Here is a 22,472-nt window from a genome sequence, read left to right as displayed (position 1 = left end):
TTTAGTCTATCTGGCTAATAATGTGTTAGGGACTTTTCCTCCAGAGGCAATATGATATTTTCCATTTTATTCTCCATTCTTTTTCACATAATTCCTAACTTTCTATATACGTTTTTGATCATTGCCACACACTGCGCAGAGAATTTCAATAGGAGTGTGCATGCCAAAATTTTTTTTTTTTTTTTTTTTAGGTATCAGAAAAAGTAAGCACTATTTTTGCAATCCTGGTCTTCAGGTCACTCCCGGTTCCTGCTTCCACTTGAGAAATCCTGGCAGCCATCTGAACCCGAGAGCTCAACCCACAGGAAATGCCGGCTGCTTCAGGCAGAAGTGATCCGGAAAACCTGATCTTGCCAAGGTACACCCTGCTTAGACATTGTATGTATTCTCCATCCCCAGCAAAGAGGCCATGACAACTTCATCCTGCTAATTTTAGGACTACTCTACAGCAGAGCCGTAGCTAGCCCATGGCCAATGTAGCCTTGGCCTTAGGCGCCGTCCATCAGAGGCACCATTGTGCGAGATAAGCATCGGTCTCCTCCCTCTCCCTGCACCAGCAATAAGTAGCACAGCAGCCTGTGGGGCTGAAAATCTTCTGTGTCCCCCTCCCTTTTCCCACCCCAGCAGTGAAGATCAACATGGCCCATGGGGCTATGAAAAGCACTGGCCTCCTCCTCTCTCTCTCTCTCTCTCTGCACTAGCAATAAAGAGCAGACTGGCCTGTGGGGTCGCGAAAAGCAATGAGGAACAGATCAGCCCGCAGGGCCTCATCAGTCTCCCTTCCTCCCCCCTGCCCCAGCAGTGAGGAACAGCAGGCCCTTGGGGCCCAAGGCTCCCTTCTCAGGTCCCAGCCCCCTTCAAGACAGTCGGAAGTAGGAGAAGCAAACCTGGAGGCTAGAATTAAAAGGAAGTCTGGTGAGCCCTAAGGACTGAAGGAAGAGGCTGCTGCCTCTTTGCTTCCAGAGGTGAAAATAGACCGTGTGTGTGTGTGTGTGTGTGTGTGTGTGTGTGTGTGTGTGTGTGCATGACTATGCATACGAGATAGATCATGTGTGTGTGTGTGTGTGCGCGCATGTGTGTGTGTGTATGCATGACTATGCATACGAGATAGATCATGTGTGTGTGTGCGTGTGTGTGTGTGTGTGTGTGTGTGTGTGTGTGTGTGCGTGCGTGCGTGTGTGTGACTATGCATATGAGATAGATCATATGTGTGTGTGTGTGTGTGCATGACTATGCATACGAGATAGATCATATGTGTGTGTGTGTGTGTGTGCATGACTATGCATATGAGATAGATCATATGTGTGTGTGTGATTGAATATGTGAGTGAGAGCCTATGAGGATGTGTGTTTGTGTATGCTTGAGCATGTGACAGAGCCATCTAACAAGTCGAGCTGAGGTGTTGGTGGTGCTTTAGAGGCCAGTTTCTCAAGTAGTGAGAAGTACGAACAGCACAGTACACCTTGGTGAAGATATGACGTCAGTTGGAGTAAGGAAAGTCTCCCAAAGATTAAATTTTGAATTATGTTATCTCACCCTAGCTTGATGATACCCTGTTAAGAGTCCATCAAGCTAGGGTGAGAGAACATAGTAGAAATTTCATCTTTGTGAGAAATTTCATCTTTGTGAGACTTTCCTCACTTCAAATGACATCAAATCTTCACCAAGGTGTACTGTGCTGTTCATATGTCTCACTCTACATGAGAAACTGGCCTCTAAGCCCTAAAGCACCACCAGCACCTCACCTCGACCTATTAGATGGCCCTCCTATAGAGATATAAATACTTCACTACTATAAGGGCTTTGGATGTAGTCTCTCTCTCTCTCCCTCCCCAAGCACAAGATGCAAAAATTAGGGGATTATCACTGGGTGCACTAAGTTTACTATCAATATGAAGCTGTAAATTACCACATGGTGTGGTAATTCTAAAATTTCCCTAAACATGCCCTTTTTTCTTAACATGGGCATTATCAATGCGTTAACACATTTTGATGAATCTAGGGGCAAGATAGTGCATGACATCATTTGTTTCTCAGAGCTGAAATAACTGAGGGTTTGACGACTAACTTTAAACTTCCTAACCTCCTTGATTTGCCGATATTTCTTTTTTTACAATTCAATAGATAATTTATTTGAGCAGCTGGGTACAAAAATGTGAAATACTTTAAATCCTTCGTGTTTGTAACATACCAAAATGGGAAACTCTATTACATCCATGTTCCACTAGAGTTAATGGAACAAAAATTATCTTTGGCCAGATCCAGTTACTACAATTGACACAAATCAGCAGTGATGCCACACATTTATTCAGATTTAGCTTATATTGAGTGGTAACTCAAGATGAGTTATATACAGTACTGTAATGTATTTCCCTGCACCAGAAAGCTGACAATCTAAGGGCCTTATTTACTAAGCATTTTTCCGCAGACATAGAACAGGAGAAAAGCCTTAGTAAACAGATTCCTAGGTTTGTAGCTGAGGCAATGGAGAGTGAAGTGACTTGCCTAAGGTCACAAGGAATGTCAGTGGATTCTTAGTCTGCTGCTCTAACTATTAGGGCTACTCCTCCACTTATATACAGGAGTCGTCTATGGGAAAAATGCTTAGTAAATAGGGCCCTTAGTTATGCATTTGAAATGTCTGTTCTTAACATGCTACAAGTCAACTAGGTTTTGCCTAGGGAAGAAAAATCATTTTAACTCAAACAAATTAGAAATTAACTGTATGCATTTCCACTCCCTCCTGACTATGCATTGTCAGTTGTGCACAGGTCTGCTCATAAGCCTGCTGAATGCACATCTATGTAAAGGGCAGATGATATGTCTGAGATCATTTGAAACACTGTTCTTAGAGCACCTGAATTACTTCAGTGTCTTTTAGAATACCAGAGCCAAAATATCCCTAACTGCCATTTTCCTATGTACCTGTAGGCCATTGTGTGGGAAGTTCATATAAAATTTGGCATGCTCCCTTATTTCCTAAAAACCACATTTTTATCCTATTTTTCCCTTTAGAAGTCAAACATTGTTCAAGCAAATTTGAAATACTTCATAAAATTAAAATGACGATCGTAAACACTGCCTGAGACATCAGGGCCCAATGTCTGCGATAATAGATGGGAATGTTTTTGCTGAAATTTATGCCCAAAGAAACAAGAAGTAAAGTTTCCAGTGTGATTACAAATTGTAAGCCAGGGTTTTTTTTTCTTTTTTCCAACATGTATAGTTTCTCTAGCTCTTTGACTCTTTCAGGAAACCAGGTACGTTCCATGGAAATCATAGTAGAGAGAACAATGATATGGTCACATTAGTGCTAAAATAACCATCTCTATACAAATAGGCTAGTGTGAAAGCTGAATACTCAGTATGAACAGTGCTAATCTGTCAGATACTGTAAAGACAATGCTTTTTCACATGAGGATAAATCATGGGGCTGCTACAAAAGTCTGTTCTCCAGCTGTTTAGCACGTTTTGCCTTAAGCCAAAAAAGATAGACAGGATGGAAGTAGTCCAGAGAAGGGTGACCAAAATAATAGGGGGACTGTATCGGAAAGTTTATAAGGAGAGGCTGAAGAAACTGAATATGTACACCCTGGAAGAGAAGAGGTGCAGGGTAGATAGGTTACAGATCATCAGATACCTGAAAGGTTTTAATGATGCACGAACTTTGAACCTTTTCCATTGGAAAGAAATCTATAGAAGTAGGGGGTCACGAAATGAAACTCCAGAGGGGATAACTCAGAACCAACATCAGAAAATATTTCTTCACAAAGAGGGTGGTGGATGCTTGGAATGCCCTCCCAGAAGAGGTGATGAGGACAAAAACAGTAAAGGCCGGATTTTAAAAACCCGGCGTGCGTGAAAACTTGAATATACGCACGTGGCTGGGCTGCGCGCGCGTGCCACAGGGATTTTCAAGGGCTCGCGGCCACGCTCGTATCTGTCGGTATGCGCAGAAGAATGAGTTTGCCAAAAAGGGGTGGGCTGGGACAGCACTATTAGGCACTGTCCCGCTGAAGCAGGCGCCGGCAGCCAACCGGTCCGTGCAACCTGCTACTGCTCCAGAGAGCAGGTAAGTTCTAAAACAAAAGAATAGGTTAGTTAGCAAGGTTTAAGGGGTCGGGGCAGATAGGGGAAAGGGAGGCAGGTTAGGTAGGGGGTTTAGGAAGTTCCCTTCCAGTCCGCTCCTTTATTGCACGGAGCAATGGTTACTACACTTAACAGAAGGCATGGGGGTAACCTGCATGGAGCGGCAGTTACAACCATTAGCAGCTTGCTGGGCAGACTGGATGGACCTTTTGGATTTCTATCTGCCATCATTGCTTTATTGGAGCGGACTGGGAGGGAACTGGGATTACGGCCTATCGCATCGCTGCGCACATGCAGTAAAGTTTCCCCCCTTACACGCACGTCAGCATTTGCATGCACGCCGATATAAAATCAGGCACGCATGTGTGCGCGGATAGCAGATTTTTTAACATGCACGCATCGGCACGCGCATGTAGTAAAATTGGCTCGTCCGTGTGAGCGGGCCAGGAACCACACGCACATGGATGCCCGCTCACGGGTTCAAAAATCTACCTTTAAATGAATTCAAATGGGCATAGGATAAACACTGTGGATCCCTAGAGGCTGGAAATGAAGAAAAGGGTGCATGAGAGTAATCTGCATGGAGCAGTGGTTACTACACTTAACAGAAGGCATGGGGGTAACCTGCATGGAGCGGCAGTTACAACCATTAGCAGCTTGCTGGGCAGACTGGATGCTGGACCTTTTGGATTTCTATCTGCCATCATTGCTTCATTACTATATAAAACTCCAGTCCTTGAGGGTCAGCCACAGGTCTGGTTTAGAAGGTATTCAAGCTGTGCAAATTAGCCTTGTCAGACCACGTGCATACAAATATCTGATGAATATTCAATGTAGATATCCTGAAAATAAGACCTGCTTGCAGCCTTAATTGAGAATCTTCTGCTGAATCTATCTTACGTATTGCTGTCAGCTGCTAAGTATTAGGACACCAGGGCAAACAAACATTAAACAAACCTTAAATTTAGATTAAATTTAGTATAAAACATGCTTCTTTGCCCAAAGACTGTGGCTTCTTTGCATACACGGACTTGCTACACATTTTCAAAAGGGAAAATCCTTTCAAAAACTGCGTTGGGTAGGACATTTTGCACCTGTTTTTTCTGCAGGTGCTTTTTCAATAGGAAATAGTGCGCAGAGATCTGAAATACAATCTACATGCATTATCTTCCCACAACCAGGGCAGGTGTTCATTTTTGAGGGTAAAAAAGTGCACATCCGCTGCATTTTTATTTTTTTTTGCATCTGGTGGGAAATAGATAATAGCCTCATCAACTTGAATTTACATGTGATAAGTGCTATTAGCTATGCACTAGGTTGGATGTGCTTTTTGGCTGCACTAACCCCCAATTTGCATCAGGGATTATGGGCTCGCATCTAAAACACACATGCAATCGCGTGTTGAGCCATGTGCTGTAGCCAGCACATGGTATTGCATCGGCCTGATTGTTGCTAAAAATACGCACGTCATGGAACCCTGCCTTACTTTTAGCCAGAGTAGATGGTGTCTGAGTAGTCACACATCTCTGCCAGCCCTGAGGGTTAGTTTCTTTAGATACTGTCCCCTCAATAGCACTAAGTGACTGGCAGGTGTCGTCTTTCCTTCCCTTGGCTCAAGAACATTACTTCTGCCTTATGCCTGACTCATCCCAGCCATGTCAAAGAGCAGATGCAAAATGCTGGTGAGGTGCGCTGCAGCCAAAACCATGGGTCTGAGGAATGAATCACCATTTGTGTGTTCAACAGTGCATGTGGAAGAATTGTATTTTTCCATCTATGAACACAGTTGATAGTCTACTCAACCCAATGTGAAGAAGTGTTTTGTCATCCACTACTCTTCATATACCCTAACCAAACTGTAAAGTTGGGAAACAGAAAAAAAAGTCCTCCATGGAGAGAAACACTAATGCCTGTTAGCAGATGATTACTGAAAAGAGAAGGGAATTATTCAACATGAAATTCGAAAAAAGACATTATGGTTTTGATTATACATGTCAGACCTTCACAGCCTATACCCCGGTTTCATCCAAATCAAAGGATTTATTTGTCTACACTGGTAATAGTATCACAGTCTTCTTAGATCACAGTTCAGTTTTTTGGGCGTGATGGAAGAGGTAGGGATGGGGGCAGGGGAGAAGAGTGCCATTTCCAGCAGACTCGCCAATAACTAGGAGCAAATTAGAGAAGCATCGTAAAAAGGATTAACTAGGAACAACTGACAGCAAGTCCGCACGATGTTTAGTACTCTGAATTATGCTCTGTCCCCGAAACAATGCCAAGACTTGTTGCCGAGTTCCAGCTGTGCAGAACATTAAAGAGTATTTGAAGCTTTAATCTTGCCAAACCAGGTGCCCCTGAAGAAAGGTCTTTATTACTGCTAATAAAGGGCTCTGTTTAAATGTAACCCCTAAACTTTGTTTTTTGACTTCAAACCCACAATCAACAGACAGCATTTTTTTTGGTTCAGCAGTTTCCTCCTGCCTCTTTGGTCTTCCAGCTCAGTTCAAACTGGCCTCTATTAGCTTACAGTGCCATGAGTCCTCACCCATGCCAGGCATCCCCAACCACAATCCTCAGCCAGCTACCAATATCAAGACGCCTTCTGGAATGCATCTAATCTGGACCCTAATTCTGGCCAATAGGTGTCACCACTGAGTGAAGGCTGATACTTCCTCCACCTGTGGTTATGAATGCTATATCTGCAGTATTCTCAGCCCCAACTGGCTCAGGCAGAAGCCTGGTTCGGGAATCAAATCCAGTCTTCCCACATACCCAAGACAACAGTTCAGCACCCAAATAACTGTTTTTCACAATGAAAATATTTGAATAGGGCCAACTGGTAGCTCAGTGCTGGGTGCTGCCATGCAAAGGATCTGGGTTTGATTTCCTGGTTTAGGGCTTCCATTCCCTGGACCAGCTGGAACAAAGGATGCTTCAAAGGCAGCACACAAAGTCCCTGATGGTGGAGGAGTTATCCCAGTCATTGTGCGATTATGACACCTAATAGCCAGGCTTGGAATACATGTTAACCAGATTCTGGAAGGAGCCACTGGGCAAGATGTGATGAGTAGACAGAGCTGGAGGCAAATATAAAATAGGAGAGAAACCCTGGATGGTTATGAATGAAGGCTCAAGGTGCCACAGTCCGACAGAGGCCAGTTCCAATTGAGATAGAAGCTCACATGAGTAGAAGAAAACTTCTCGGTCAAAACAAACGTATGGTACATAAGATTTCTTTCCACTTCGTACTTAAGATAAATGTCTCAACTGACTTTATATAAAAAATAAAACAAAAAAATTACTGATCAAAAAACACAACTCGGGGGTATAAGGAGCTAAAATACAGCACTACCTACACTCTTTAGATAATTAATTTTCATTATAATATATAGTTTTCATCATAATTAAGGGCAAGTGTTTAAGAACTAATTCATTCCTCCTTTCAAGCTTACATTCAGCTTACCGGGAAACATGGTATTCTTATACAGCCCCCTCACAAATTTAGCCAAAGATTAAAGAATAGTCAACGGCATCCAAGACCTGACATGATGGGCGCATGTTAGTACTATATAAACACTGAGCATTTCAACCTTGCCACGGTTTGAGTCCATAAAGATTAATTATCATCAATTGGCCTTCTAGTGATCCAAGGCACTCTGTTAAAAAAAAAAAAAATTGTGGCTTTCTAATTATCTACATGTGTCTGCTATAAAATCCTAAGGTGATATCCACGCCTGGGAGCTCACCAGGTTATAGACTCAAGTTTCATGACTCAGGAGAATTCCCAGGCTCTCCAGGGCCTGCCCCCTTAAAAATACCACGAAGAGAAAAAAAATCCCTTTTCTATGCCTCCACTCACCTTTCCCCCTACTCAAGGTGGCAGCAGCATTTCAAGCAGAGAGGAAGCTCCAAGCTTCCACAATACCTTTTCTTGCACTGCCAGCTGCGGTGCATGTGAGCAATTAATAAATCAAGGGGCACAAGGTGGGGGGGTGGGAGTGGTGAGAGGAAGAGAGAAATATACTAAGGGACATAGAGAAGGGAAGGGCAGTAAGGAAGGGGTTAGGGAGACAAGGAGCAAGGGCTGAAAGAAATAAAGGAAAGAAAGAGGAAAGTCAGGGCCCTGCTTAGGGAAAAGAAGCCTCAGAAGAAAAATGACATGGTGGTAAAGAAAAAAAATCTAGCAGCGAGACTAAACTCAGCATTCAACCTTCCAGTAAGAATGCAATTGTACCAAAAATGTCCGCGCAGCCATTGATTCACCATTCTTACAAGTAGATACTTTAGCGTCTACCCAGCAATTTCTAGCATTATAACGTGTGCTACAAAAATGCTGGGCAAAACCTATCAACCACCTGCTAATCTTATGCTAAAGGACATCCAAAGATTCCGGGGTAGGATGATATCTGCTCAATTTAAGTTCTATTTTAATTACGAATACTATTACTGCCTAGTAAAATGCAATAATTTAGTTCAAGATAATACTGTCAGAAGCTGGCACAATAAGATAGGCATAATTACTTTCCTGCAGTTGTCTCCTTAAAAAATATATATATAAATAAAAGTCACCCTGATCTTTTTTTTTATTCAGCTATACTAGTTCATATCAAAAGGGTATGTCAATTTAAATGTTACATGGTCAAAAAAAAAACCAAGAAAAATGTAAATTATTCCTATAATCATTTTATGTTACATTTTGAAAACACTAATTAATACAGTTAAAAATGTCATAGCAAAGAAAAGTAGGAAAATGTATCTTAAGAGTCATGATTACACTTAGTAGTAACCCAACTGCACTTACTTTGCAATGTTCTTACACATGCATTAAAACATTAAAAAGCTGACTCATATGCAAGAACAGTTCCCTGAAATGTGTGCTCTGCACAGCTGACCACAGCAGGCAAATTATATTCCCATCAGGATTCTTTACTTCACAGGGATTTCTCTGCTTTACCCATCTGTTCAAGTGGCTTAAAACAAAAGGACTCCCCACGTGCTCAGATCCAGCACTTTTCTGATTACAGTCAATGATCTGGTACCACTTACTGTGTCTGCGTTCAAGACCCCAGGCTTCCTTCAAAAGCAGGCTCCAGCCGAGTCTGAGGTCTGCAGTTACTGCAGCATAGGATCAAAGGCATGTTACCACACACTGAGGAGACTGCTTGAGAAGGGCATCCACAAGCAGTTCTCAAATCTTACTCTGCAAATTAGTGGTGTAATGCAACTGCTAATGCAGGTAACACAACTAATTAATATCTAAGACATCTTTTTATATGCCAAGCAACTTTTGGAAATGATCTCATCAGCATTGCTAATATTCATGATCCAAAATTGCTGACCGTTATCAATGAAATCACTGTATGCTTTGCATATTGTTAGAAACTGGCTGAAAGATCACTATCTAAAATTTCTATCTCAAGGTCCATGTATAATTTATCTGAGAAATTTCCCAGGATTTGGGGGGGGGGGGGGGGGGGGGGGAGGTTATCAAGATCATAGATCATAGCAATAAAATCCCTGAAAATCAAAATAGCAGAGTCCCTAATACAATTGATCAACTCGAAGATCAGATTGTACCAGTGAAATATCTTGGGGGAGGGTTGTCTGGATTTCCATTAATATATACATAGATAATTATTTTAAAAAATTATGAGTGCAGTGACAATTTTATTTATTTGATCTGGCTTGGGAAGTGTATCGGCACTCTAAACTTGCTAGTCCCGGAATAATTGCTTTATCGATATTTTAGGGGTGAAGTAAAGTTCAGTTTAATTTCACAGATCAATAAAGCCAAGCCAACTTAAAAAAAAGTCACAGATCTCACAGAAAATTTCACAAAATGATTAATAATGCATTCCTCATTTTCAATACATTATATCCACATTTTCCTTTATTTTTAGTTATTTCTGAACTATAAGAACTGGTAAACCTAGCGATATCCTTGAACATTTCAAACCACAACAGTGTACTAAATGTCAGTGCTGACAATCTGCATTCTGATCCTACCTCTCCATTCTCCAGAGGGACAAGTCGGGAGTAATAGGAGGTGCAGATCACTTCATCATCTCTCTTGTACGTGGGAGACCCCTGCCTTGGCGTGATATTGTAACGAGTTAAGCACTCTGTGTCACTAATTGCATAGTACTGCCATGGTGAGAACGCGATGCCGTCCAGGGAGCGCTCCAATACCCAATTTCCAGGTCGAGGAGAATTAGCAGCTTTGATGATGACATAGGCAACTTGGAAGACCTAAATCAAAAAAGCAAACAGATGCAGCACAATCAACACGGCACGCCAGGAAAATGAGTTTCAAACTTGCTCACACACCTCAGAAAACTAGATTCAGGATCTACTTTAAATAAATTATTCTACTGGAGGATGAAGGAAACTTTGCAGTAAAATGGTTCTTTGATCTTTTAGAACAATTTTTTTTTAAGTCGCTCATTTGGGCCTACATAAATACAGAAGAAAATGTATTTTGTTTATTTATTCCTTGTCATTTGATAACCCTCTTGAACAACATGGGCCTTAAAGTAGGAAACAGAAAAAACAAATGTAAAACCTCACACATCAACTTTCAACCGAAAATACACAATTCATATTCACCACCAATAAAATCAAATAGGTTACAGCATTTCAGAGGATCTTCACTTTAAGGACTAGGATTTCAACTGCTATTTAGCAGCCATGGTTCTAAAGGAAAACTAGCATACTTTCTCTAAATATGTTTGTCTGCTTAACCCCATTATACAGTGACACTTTATATTTGTGAAAACACATTTGTGCTACTACAGTCCAATCCTTGTCTGCCAATAACCGGAAAATTGCTGTAGAGCAAAACGACATGCTAGCATGATCTGAAGGTGTGACAACAATTCTAAATGAAGCTCATGATCACCAGAGCAATACAACAATCCATTTTAAATGTTGGGGTACCCGCATACTGCTTGATCACTATGAAACTGTAACTTCACCTTGACAATTAGATTTAATTTTGGAGAGGGTAATAAAACAAATACTGAGAAGGAGAAAAATATGATAGCTAACTTAAAAAAATAAATAAATAAAGCAAAGCCCTGTTTTGATCCGTATGAAACAAGTTCAGAATTTGTTTTGTGATTTCTCATTAATGTGTAACTAAGAATGCCCCTTCCCCTACCTTTTTCATTCAGAACCCATGATGAATATTTTCACCCTCCATTTGCCAGCCTGCTGGGCTCTGTCCTTGCTAGTTACACAGTCGGCTGAACAAATTAACTATATTCACTTATGCCAAGACTTGTCAATGGCTCTGGAGTTACTGTGGGCCAGGGTTGCCAGAACTACAGATGATGCAGCTAAAGTTTTAAATGCAGGTTCAACAAGTAATAAGTTATCCTTTGCCAGATGCAAGTTGTCATCTTGGCTGTGGTAATTAAAATGTAGGTAGCAACAAGATCCCCAAATCAACAAGCCCACTCAATGCATGTACACTGTTCATGCTGACATTATCTTCCAACTCATCATTTGAAGGACTCTAGCTAAGACAATAATAGCAAAGGAAGAAATTATATTTCTACTATTTAAAGTGTTTTCTGCTCATTATAAGTCCCATTTACTAAAAAGAATGCACCTCCTTTTTAATGCAGTGGCTCATTAGCTTACTGCATCGCATGTCCAGGAGAGGTGGATGGTGCACTTCAGGAAAGCGGGCATTCAATCATGCATGGATATTGCATTGGCCTGAATGTTAGCGGCACTGCAGAGACTAAATCTCACAGACTCCTCATGAGGGAGACTGACAATCTGTTCATCACCGAAAAGCAACACCTACCAGTTGATTTAATTACAAGAACTCAATATCTCCTTAGAAGTTGTAGCTCTGGTTTGTGAAAGGGGGCTAGAGTGTTTAAGCTGCCTTTTTTCCCCTACCTAAAGTCAGAAATGGGACAATCCCTAGTGGCAATTGTTTGTTTGTTGTTAATATTAACAGTCCAGCTCAGCCGGAGGACTGTGTAACAGGCCGTACTATCACTGAATTACTGCTACTGGGAATGTTAGAAATTTTATGACACTGGAAAACTCACTTTGGTCCAGAAAATGAAAAAGATGAAGTTGGCATTATAGGAATTGCTAAATCCTCCTCAAAGGAAGCAGAAGAGCTCATCATTTCACCCCCCATTGCCTCAGACACAAACTTAGGGCCTGATTTAATAAGCGTTTTTCCCATACACACTAAATGGGAGAAAAACCTGTCGTAAATAAGCTTCTTAGATACAGTAGAGACATCTACTGTACCTAAATGTGACTTGCCTTGAGCTACCAATGAAAAAGCATGAGCTAAATAAATAATAGCTTTACCCATGGGCTTTGCACTAATTTTCAAAAAGGAAAATATGAGTAAACTTTCCCTTTAAGAACTGTCTCGGGAAAAAGTACCTGCAGAGATTTCCACTTGCTTTTGTGTGGGTTCTTTTTTCATGGAAAACGATGCAGAACCACCTGTGCCGCTGCTTCCCCCAACCTAACCCTGCCCCTTACTTCTTGCCTGGATAAAAGTATGTGCATGTGAGCTGGGCAAATGGCTTTTAGAAACCATCCTGTTGAAATGTGGTGAGACAGAAAATTCTAAGGACCCGATTTAAGATGAACAGATGCATGCTAGGACTGGAGGAGGAAGAAGATTGAAAGATTCTGGTCAAAAGGAAAATTAAGCTCGGTGGTCCATGTGCTCAGAGGTTCTGGTGGGGACAAGAAAATGTGGTGAAGCTCTGGAAACAGAAGAAAGAGGAAGTCTAAGCACAGAGAAACCCGGCAGACCAGCTGCTAATCTTCGAATCAAAGATGGTACCTGATGAAGAACATGGGGATTCCCCAGCTATGAAGATGTGAGGATAAGGCCAGAGATGGGCTAGGCTCTTAGGCATTGCATCAGGAACGGGATGACCAGACAGACCTTGTGGTCTCCTTCTGCCAACATTTTTTTAAATCTTTCTATGCAAGTTCCGCACCTCGCATGGGAGGTTTGTTACCACCAAATACTGAACCAGTTGTTGTAGGAGCTAAAAGACAAAATAAGGATGAAGTCTCAGGTGACCAAAAAGATCCATGGTACTTTAGCTTTGTGGGCTCCTCCATATCAACTTGATAGGTAGTAAAGATTGATAAAAGATGCCCAGCAAAAAAAATGATTTAACAGAAAACAAAGTTCTATAATGCTATTGTGCAGTCACCTTATTTCCTCAAACAATATATATACAGTAACATGACTTCACATCAGAAATGACATTACTGCTCACAAGTTTCAAATTTGAGTGAATAATTCAATCAATTTTCTATGTGCTACTATGAGTCAAATAAGTTGCAAACTTTCCTTTATATCAGGGGTGGGAAAACTAAAGCCACAATATTAAGTTGGAGGAAGTACAGAAAAGCAATATTTTCTACTTTTCTGTACACTTTTTGGGCTCCTCCAAAATTAACCCCTACTCCAGGCAGGCATAAATCTTAGTGAGTAAAAATGTGAAAATGTGTGCCTCGGGCGCATCTATTTTTTTAAACGGGGGGGGGGGAATAGATAAGAGCCTCATCGACATGCATTACCTAAGCACGCGATTGGACGCGTGTTTTGGATGCGCTAACCCCCATTTTGCATCGGGGGTTATGGATGCATGTCCAAAACACTCGTCCAATCGCGGGTTGAGCCATGCGCTGCAGCCAGCACACTGCATTTCCTCGGCCTCTTTGTGCTACTGCTGCCCTACCTAATGCTTGCAGAAGGGGCAGCCATAGTTTCAGCCTGCTCCTACTGCTGAATTCTTCCCTCCCATCTTGGCTCTGAAGATAACAAAATCTGTCCAGCTCCCAAATTGGTGACAAAGCCCTCAGACTGGCTGCTGGTGTCATTATAACCTGGAGATGGGAGCAGCACTAATCGGAGAGGGTGCATTGTGATCTGCAATAAATGCCAATAGAATCTGTGGATATGCTGGGCTGATGTGTGTTATATGCTAAAACAGGTATTTATGGTAAATTTGGAAATACAATGGTTGAGCATCTTATACTTATTATGATTGCTTTTGGTGTTCCAGTCTCTCTATTTTCCAAGGTTCCAACGGGTGTTGTCTTCTCTCAAGGAGCTCCAAGGGTGTCCCGGCCCTGCTTCCCCCCACTATGGATGTGAACTTATAATTTGGCCACAGCACAAAAAGATTTGCCCATCCCTGCTCTATTTGACAGCTAAGTTTCATAGAAGAAGCTGTTCTCCTGTTTTACATATTTGTATATAAACCACTACTTCCATGCCGCTTAGCTAAAGGATGCATACTCTGGCTAAACTATGCTACTTTCAAGCTCCCTACTACCCCACAAAGTAATTTTCCGCATGACAAACTGGTTTGTACAGCTGTGCCACAATGGCTAATCATTTGTGCTTTTAATTGCACTTTGCAAGTTACCAAAAAAAAAACAAATTTGCATACTTAGACCTACAAAGGGCAAAGAGCACAATAAAACTATGGTCTCAAGGTAATAGCATCTGTATGTAAGAATTTACAAGTTTAGGGTTGGAGCTATTTGCAATGCAACAGAGTGTAAATAACACACTCAGCTCCCTAGCTATAAACCTATGGAAAACTGGCATGGCCAGCTGAGGGGAATAATTTAGGAAAGCAACAACAAACAGATGCAGATATGCTGAGGCTGCCATTCTTCAATAGATTATCCTTTAGAAATTTAGGTACATGTTAAAGCTTCCCAATCCCTTACCCCTTGTTTGCATTTCAAAGAGTTTTTCTGACCTTTAGTTTTCCTGAAATGAAAGCAAATCTGAACCAGGCATAGTACAAACAAGTGCTCCAAGAATAACTTCCACTTAATTGGGTCTGCCTCTTCAACAAATTTTCCCATAGATACAGAATGGAAGAAAAGTGGTCAATGAATTAGGCCCATTGTGCCAAGTGTTAAAAACACTGTGTAAATACTTTCTTGATAATACAAGATACTAACATGTTTGCTCTCAAGTCTATACTAACAATGGGATTGAACCAAAAGATTATCTGAAGATCAGCTATTAACCTGTGTCAAAATTATGACTTGAATGATTATAGCTATCACAGTAAGAAACATAGCTATCACAGTAAGAAACATTATTACAACCTATATTTCACCCACTTTGTGACAGTGGCGTAGCCACAGGTGGGCCTGGGTGGGCAGTTGCCCACCCAATTTGGACCCAGGCCCACCCAACTGGAACTGGAAGTGGAGCCCTGGAACTGCAAAGCCATTGCAGGATCCTATCCTCGTGACGGCAAAGAGGACCCAGGCCCAGAGCGACTGGGTGTGCCATTCTATGCATTTGCACGGCCACGGAGCGGCACACATAGGGAAGCGGTGGGCAGGCGGCAGGTTAGGCCTCTCCTGCAGCCGTATGGCCCACCGACCTTCCTGTTTGGGGGGTGGGGGGGAGGGAGCATAAGCGCCGCGCACAGCTTCCACTTCCTCCCGCCCCCAAGCAGGAAGATCGGTTAGCCGTATGGCCTGAAGATAGCAGGAAGCCGGTGGCAGCAGGAGAGGCCAACTGATCTTTCTGCTTTGGGGGGGGTAGGGGTGGAAGGTGTGCGTGGGCTTGAATGTGTGTGGGTGGGTGAGAATGGAAGCTTGAATATGTTTATGTGTGGTGAGAATGGGAGCCTGGGTTTGGTTTGTGTGTGGGTGAGAATGAAAGCTTGAATATGTTGGTAAGAATGGGTGCTTGAATGTGTGTATGTGTGGGTGAGAATGGGAGCTGGAATGTGAGTATGTGTGGGTGAGAATGGGAGCCTGGTTTGTGTGTATGTGTGGGTGAGAATGGGAGCTTGAATGTGAGTATGTGTGAGTGAGAACAGGAGCTTGAATGTATGTGTGAGTGAGAACGGGAGCTTGAGTGTATGTGTGGGTGAGAACAGGAGCTTGAATGTGAGTATGTGTGGATGGGAATGTGAGCCTGGGGAGGGGTGAAAAAGTGAGAGCTTGTGTGTGTGTCTGCAGAGAATGTGAGCTTGTGTGTGTGTGTGGGCGGAGAGCATATGAAAGTGAGAGCGTGTGAGGGAGTTTGTGAGAGAAAGTGTGTGTGTGTGTGTGTGTGTGTGTGTGTGTGTGTGTGTGTTTATGTGGAAGGGAAGATGACAGTAGTAGAAGAAAGACACTGAAAAGGAATTACAAAATGAGTGACAAGGGAAAAAATAGGAAAAAGAGACCAGGACCAACTGATTAGAAAAATACAATGATCAGACAACAAAGGTTAAAAAAAAATTATTTTGAGATGTTAGCAATTTAAATATGTCATCTTTAGGAATGTGCATTTCTTATATTTTTGTCTTTTGCTCTTTCTTCAGTATTCCACGGTTCAGAGACTTTAGTTTCTCAGGCTTTCTATTTTGGTTTTATCTGCATGTTTCTGTTTCTAATTTGTAGTCTATTATTTCTATATTAGGTAAAGATTGGTCTCTGTTTTGCCTGTGTGTGACTGAAGTGCAGTATTTCTGCTTGCATGTAGTTTCTCTGTAGTAGTAGTCCAGCTTGTTCTGTTATTCCAGTAGGTGATGTATTAATGTTCTAGGTCCTGGTGTAGTACTTGCTTTTTCATAAGGTTGCTGTTATTTGAATCCTGAGAGTCAGTGCTATGACTATATGGAAAGGTTCTAGATGTCTTTCTTTGCAGGAGTTTCCATTACTTCACGAAATAGCAGTGGAGGGTTATTTTTTGCTGACGTGGCACCAGCATTCAAATTTTTTTTCTCATGTTAGTTGTAATGTGAATTGTTCTAACTCTGCACTGCACTTTTTCTGATGATTAATTATATTTTATTGTATTTATGAAGATTTCTGGCTTTCTACAAAAATGGTTCATGAAAGAATATATTAATTTTTTTTATTACATGATTGGATCTGATTGGTTTCTTTGCTTTTACATGATATACTTGTGCATTTATAAACTGCAATAAATATAAAATAAATACTGATTAATAAGGAATTTTTAATCTGGTAAGTGCTTGAAATAATTGAGGTAAATTATTTTAAAGTTTCATGCATGATGCATAATGGCTGTTGCAAATTACTTAGAAAGCCATTGTAGAGTGCAGAATATGGCATTATTTATCAATAAGAATACAACTAGTAGGTCTCAGACCTGCATGCCTACAGCCCACCCTTGTTAACTTTGTGCCCACCCAAAAAAATCAATTCTGGCTACGCCACTGCTTTGTGAGTGATCCAAGCTATATTTCATCTCTTTCAAAGTATCTATTAGCTGTTTCTTAGCTCTATTGCTTCTTTTCATATAAATCTGACTTCAGGCTCCATTTTATTTCATATTAAAAGCAGTATTTTGCTATATTCTTACTTCTCAGACAGAAGACATTCATTTTTTACTATAAGCTATGCTCCTATTTAAAAAAAAAAACTCATTACTGGAATTCACTCTTCTGCTGCATGTGTAATATTCATACTTCGTGAAAAAACAGAGGAAATCACACTTCAGGCTTAATGAGTACCCCAATTCTGTCCCTTGCTAGTATGGCAGCAATGGCCTTCACAGGGCTGGCTGCCAATAATGCCAGTGTAGGTAGGTGTGTCTGTGAGTCTTGGTACTCCCCAGTGGGAGGTGCTGCAATATAGTAAAATTAGTGTGCCCATTTTTGAGAGAATCAGAGGATTCTGGGAGAAAGAATGGAGAGTAGACTCCAGAGAGCAGAGTCAGCCTTAGGAAAAGGCTGAAGGGGCGAGTGTCTCCACTCACAGAGGGCACACAAGCAGGTCTTTCCCTCCACTGGGAAAGGATCAAGAAGGAAGCCTGAGGAGCAGAAGTCTCTCCAGGTAAAGCGCCAAGATTTCTCCTCTCTCTTTGGAGAGAGGAGAAATCTTGGGTTTCAAAAGCCAGAACTTTAGGAGGTTGGCAGAGTGAAAAAGGACTTTGGGAAAAGAGAGCCAGAGAGGACTTGTCCTTGGGGAAGGTTTCACCAGAATGCAGAAACTGCTACATTGAGGATGAGTTCTCATAAAGAGATCAGCAAGAAGCTCTAAGTGGTGGTGGATGAGAAGCCACGGAATAGAGGAGAGTTGCCCCTACCCAGCGACGCGCGCAAAGCCCCGGGACACGTATGTCCCGAGGCTTGAAAAAAGGGGAAGGGCAGGGGTGTGGTCAGAGGCCTCCGTAGGGCAACTAGGCCAGGGGATCGCACGCCAGCACTCGGCCGGCGCGCACAACCTACGCCTGCCCAGAGCCAGGTGCAACTTGTAAAACAAAGGTTAAGGAGGGGGTGGGTTAGGTAGGGGAAGGGAGGGGAAGTGGGGGGGGGGGCAGAAGGAAAGTTCCCTCCAAGGCTGCTCCATGCCTCGCATGTTATAAAATCGGGCGTACATTTTAAAATCCGGCCCTGAGCATGCAAATTTCTGAATTTTATTCAAGTGGGCAAATTTTGGGAGGAGTAAATGAAAATGAGAACTGCTAACGCTGAGGTAGATCTTAAAAAAGTACACACGCTCGTACTTTTGTTCGTGCATCAGGTGCAAACAAAAGTACGCTGGATTTTATAAGATACGCGCGTATCTTATAGAATCCGGGGTTGGTGCGCGCAAGGGGGTGCACATTTGTGCAACTTGCGCGCGCCGAGCCCTGCGTGCGCTGTCCGTTCCCTCCACCCCCCCGCATCTTCCCCTCCCTTCCCCTACCTAACCCACCCCCCCGGCCCTATATAGACCCCCCCTACCGTTATCCGAAAAGTTACTACTGCCTCTGGGCAGTAGTAACTTACGCGCACTGGCGCGGCAGGCCCCTACACAGGCCGCTGTGTCGGGGCACTCGGCCACGCCTCTGGACTGCCCACACGCCCCTGAACACGCCCCCAACCCGAAGCCATGTCCCCTGGCCACGCCCCGACCACCCCTTTTTGCAGGCGCCGGGACTTGCGTGCGCCGCCGAGCCTATTCAAAATAGGCTCGGCGTGTGCAAGGGGGTTTTAAAAGGGTTACGCGCGTACCTTATGCGCATAACCCTTTTAAAATCCGGCCCACTGTGTGCAATAGCACAACACGTGTTATGCATGCTATTGTGGGATATAATCCTGGAAATAACTACACCTTTTTTTCTAGCTTTATGCCTGAAATGTTTTTTTTTGCAAATCCCATTTTGGGTAGGGAGAGGGAGAGAGCCTCTTGGGTGGCACACACATTAGTCATCTATTTATACCACTATAGGAGAGTTATCTAGAAACTTGAGGTGAGGTTTAGTGGTGATCTAGGGTGATCTGTTCAAATGTCTGACTGTGCAGTTTTACATGCACAGTCAGACATTTGAACAGCACAGTGCACATCAGTGAACATTTGATGTGATATGGAATGAGGAAAGTTATACAAAGATGAGATTTCTACAATGTACTCTCACCTAGCTTGATAGCACCCAGGTAAAGAGTGCCTTGAAAGACTGTTTTCTTCCACCCCTAGGCAGGAACCCCCATGTAGTCATGGGGCCTGCCCCTTTTCCAGGATGCTCCCAGTGAGCCCCTGTCCCCAAGAGTGGATTGGGATGGGGGCTAAACATGTATCACCCTACAAATGGAAACCAATAAACATATATGCTCCAAATGTCATTCGAGTACATATTTAACCTTTGCGTAAAGGGATGGGGGATCATGCATAGCCTGGATGCGGCACTCTCTGGTGCTGGCCTTTTTTTGTCATCTTCTACCCTATAACTCTTTTTTGCTTCTGTACTTTTATGGATTGCATTCATACTTCAGATGTCCGGCTGCACATGGGCAAGTGCAGCAGTAGTGCCAATTTTCCTTGTTTAATAAAGGGGAGGAGCATTTAAATAAGAAAAGCTTTCAAATACCTTAAGGGCGCAATTTCAGAAGGCCACGTGCATAAAATCCGGCCTTTACGCGTGTGGCCGACCTAGCGCGTGCCAAGCCTATTTTTTTTAAAAGGCCCGGCCACGCGCGTAAAGACCAGTACGTGCATAAGCGCGGGCCTTTCTGAAAGGGGCAGGCCAGGGCGGGGCTAGAAGCGCCCGGTACAGCTGCCATGTGCAACTTGCTCCTGCTCCTTTGCAGGAGCAAAAGGTTAGTTAAAAATAATTAGGGGTAGTTAGGATAGGGATGGGGGAGGGCAGGATAGGGGAAGGGGAAGGGGAAGGGAGGTTAAGGTAGGGGGTTGGGAAGTTCCCTCCCAGTCCACTCCTTAATTGGAATGGACTGGCAGGGAACTGGAGAAGGCCCCAATGCGTCGCTGTGCGTATTTGCAAATTTATAGCCCCCCTTGCACGCGCTGACCTGAAATTTTATAACATGCGCACGTATGTTATAAAATCACGCGTCCATGTGTGCAAGCCAGGTAGTGCGCGCATATGGACGCGCGCGTGTACGTTTTGAAAATTTTCTCCTTAGTGCACATATATGAAACAAGATGAGCAAAATAAGATCTTGATGATATTTTTTTAGGAAAATGTTCTTAGCAGTTAAAACAATTGTTAAAGTACAAGGGAGTCTAACAGTCTCACATTCCGATTACCCAAAAAGGTCAAGGTAGTCTCAAAACAAAAGTCTCATACTAGCATAGTTCTAGGTCTTCATGAAGGACAAGTCAAGAGTCAAGCAACAAAATGTTCTCAGCTACATAAAAAGAAAAATTCATAGGGATCAGAGCCTTTCAGATATATTTATAGTTGGTATAACTAATCATAGTTTAGAAGAGCATATTTTTATTTTTCTTAGAGTTGATCATAAAATTTGAAAAATGCACATCTATAATTTTGAAAACATTTTGAAAAATAAGAAAAATATATATCTGGAGGAAAAAAGAAAGCAGTCCTACAAATAAAACTTGTAGAGGGAGGAGGAACAGAATCCAGAAATAGTAGCGCTGATATTTTGAGGGCTTGAGGTAGTAGAGCAGAGTTACTTGGAAGTTTCCTTTAGTTTAGTATTAAGATTATAAGCATTTCTTCAATATGTTAACCCCAGTCAACTTGTGTTACAACACCATTACTAACTAGGTGCCTACGGAAACAAATATTAACTTATTTGTTTCCGTAGGCATATAGAGATGTGCAGCGATACTGTACTTCGGTTCGGGCTTCATTTTCGGCCCACCGCGGGAAATTTAGTTTCTCTCGCAGTTTGGGGGTTTGGGTTTTTTTTCGGGGGTCGCCAATTTTCAGAAAAATTGCATTCATTTTTTGGTTCTCCTGAACCAGGATGAATTAGACAATTTCCTTGAAATTGTCTAATTCGTGAAAAACAAATGCACATCCCTAATATGCTATATCCATAATTTAAATGGATTGCTGTGATACCAGCATGAGAATCACTAAAATGCTGAAACAGTACCTGTATTTACTAAAATGCAGAACGGTGGTAATAGGTTTTTAAGTTCCTTCTACAAAACCAACACACAATACTGCCTCAAGAATGAAAAAAACAGAATACAAAAAAATAGGTCGATAATATTTCAGCCATAATAACCCCAAATCCTTTCTGAAAAAGCAAACTCTATTCAGGTTACACTGCCCTACAGGAAATGTACGGAGTCTTTGCAAAAACTGTAACATGATTGAAACATGCATGTTTGTGAGAACAGCAACTGTGCGAGGAATGGAAAGAGAGTCATGCATACTTAAAAGGCCAGAGACCAGCATCCATCAATGCTTCGCCTCTGGGCTGACAAAACAGAATTAACAAGACATCAATGTAATGCCTCTTTCTTGTCACCCCATCTCATTTGTTCACTTGCCAACCAAACACAGTGTAAACTTTGCAAACAAAAAATAGAGGCCTGCCCTGACATTTGGGATTTAACACAAAAGGCTATTATTCAGCAATTATATTGGTCAAAAAACCTTAGCTAATACAATATTAAAAAATAACTGATGGATGACAATGGAAATGGCGCAAATTGGTGTGTTATCTGTATTTTGAGAGTTTATCTTTTACATCACACTGATAGCAACACTACCAGGTGAATTTTCAAAGGAGCTATGCATACAGATGTAACATACTATCATAGCAATTTTCAAAAGCCATTTACCCAAGTTAAGGGGTAGATTTTAAAAGATTGCGCGCACACGTCCATGTGCATGCGCTCAGGGCCGGTGCAAGGGGATTAGGTGCCCTAGGCGAGTCTTCTCCCTTGTGCCCCCCCTTGCGCCACCACCCCCCCGGTCTCAGCCCCAGCTTCTACCTCATTCTCGATCATGCCCGCTGACTGTGTGGTTTTCTGGGTCACGAGCAGGTTGGGCACTGCTTACGGCCCGCCAAATCTCCACTCCCCATATGGCTCGCACCCAGTGGCGCACCAAGGGTCTCCGGTGCCCGGGGGCCAATGCATTTGTGCGCCTCTCCAGCATCCTCCCCCCCCCCCCCCCCGTA

General features: G+C 42.5%; 1 protein-coding gene across 1 annotated transcript in view; it reads right to left on the bottom strand.

Moving 5' to 3' along the window:
• LAMA1 (laminin subunit alpha 1) overlaps positions 1-22,472 on the bottom strand; it is a 395,343-nt gene that overhangs the window by 302,283 nt on the left and 70,588 nt on the right. The window contains exon 4 of the mRNA XM_029591028.1: positions 10,096-10,338. Coding sequence (XP_029446888.1) covers positions 10,096-10,338 — 243 coding nt within the window. The remainder of the gene's footprint in view (positions 1-10,095; positions 10,339-22,472) is intronic.

Source organism: Rhinatrema bivittatum, chromosome 2 (assembly GCF_901001135.1).
Source record: "Rhinatrema bivittatum chromosome 2, aRhiBiv1.1, whole genome shotgun sequence".
NCBI classification, from domain to species: domain Eukaryota; kingdom Metazoa; phylum Chordata; class Amphibia; order Gymnophiona; family Rhinatrematidae; genus Rhinatrema; species Rhinatrema bivittatum.
The sequence above is the reverse complement of the archived record's forward strand: the minus strand, read 5'-3'. Positions and strand labels throughout refer to the sequence as shown.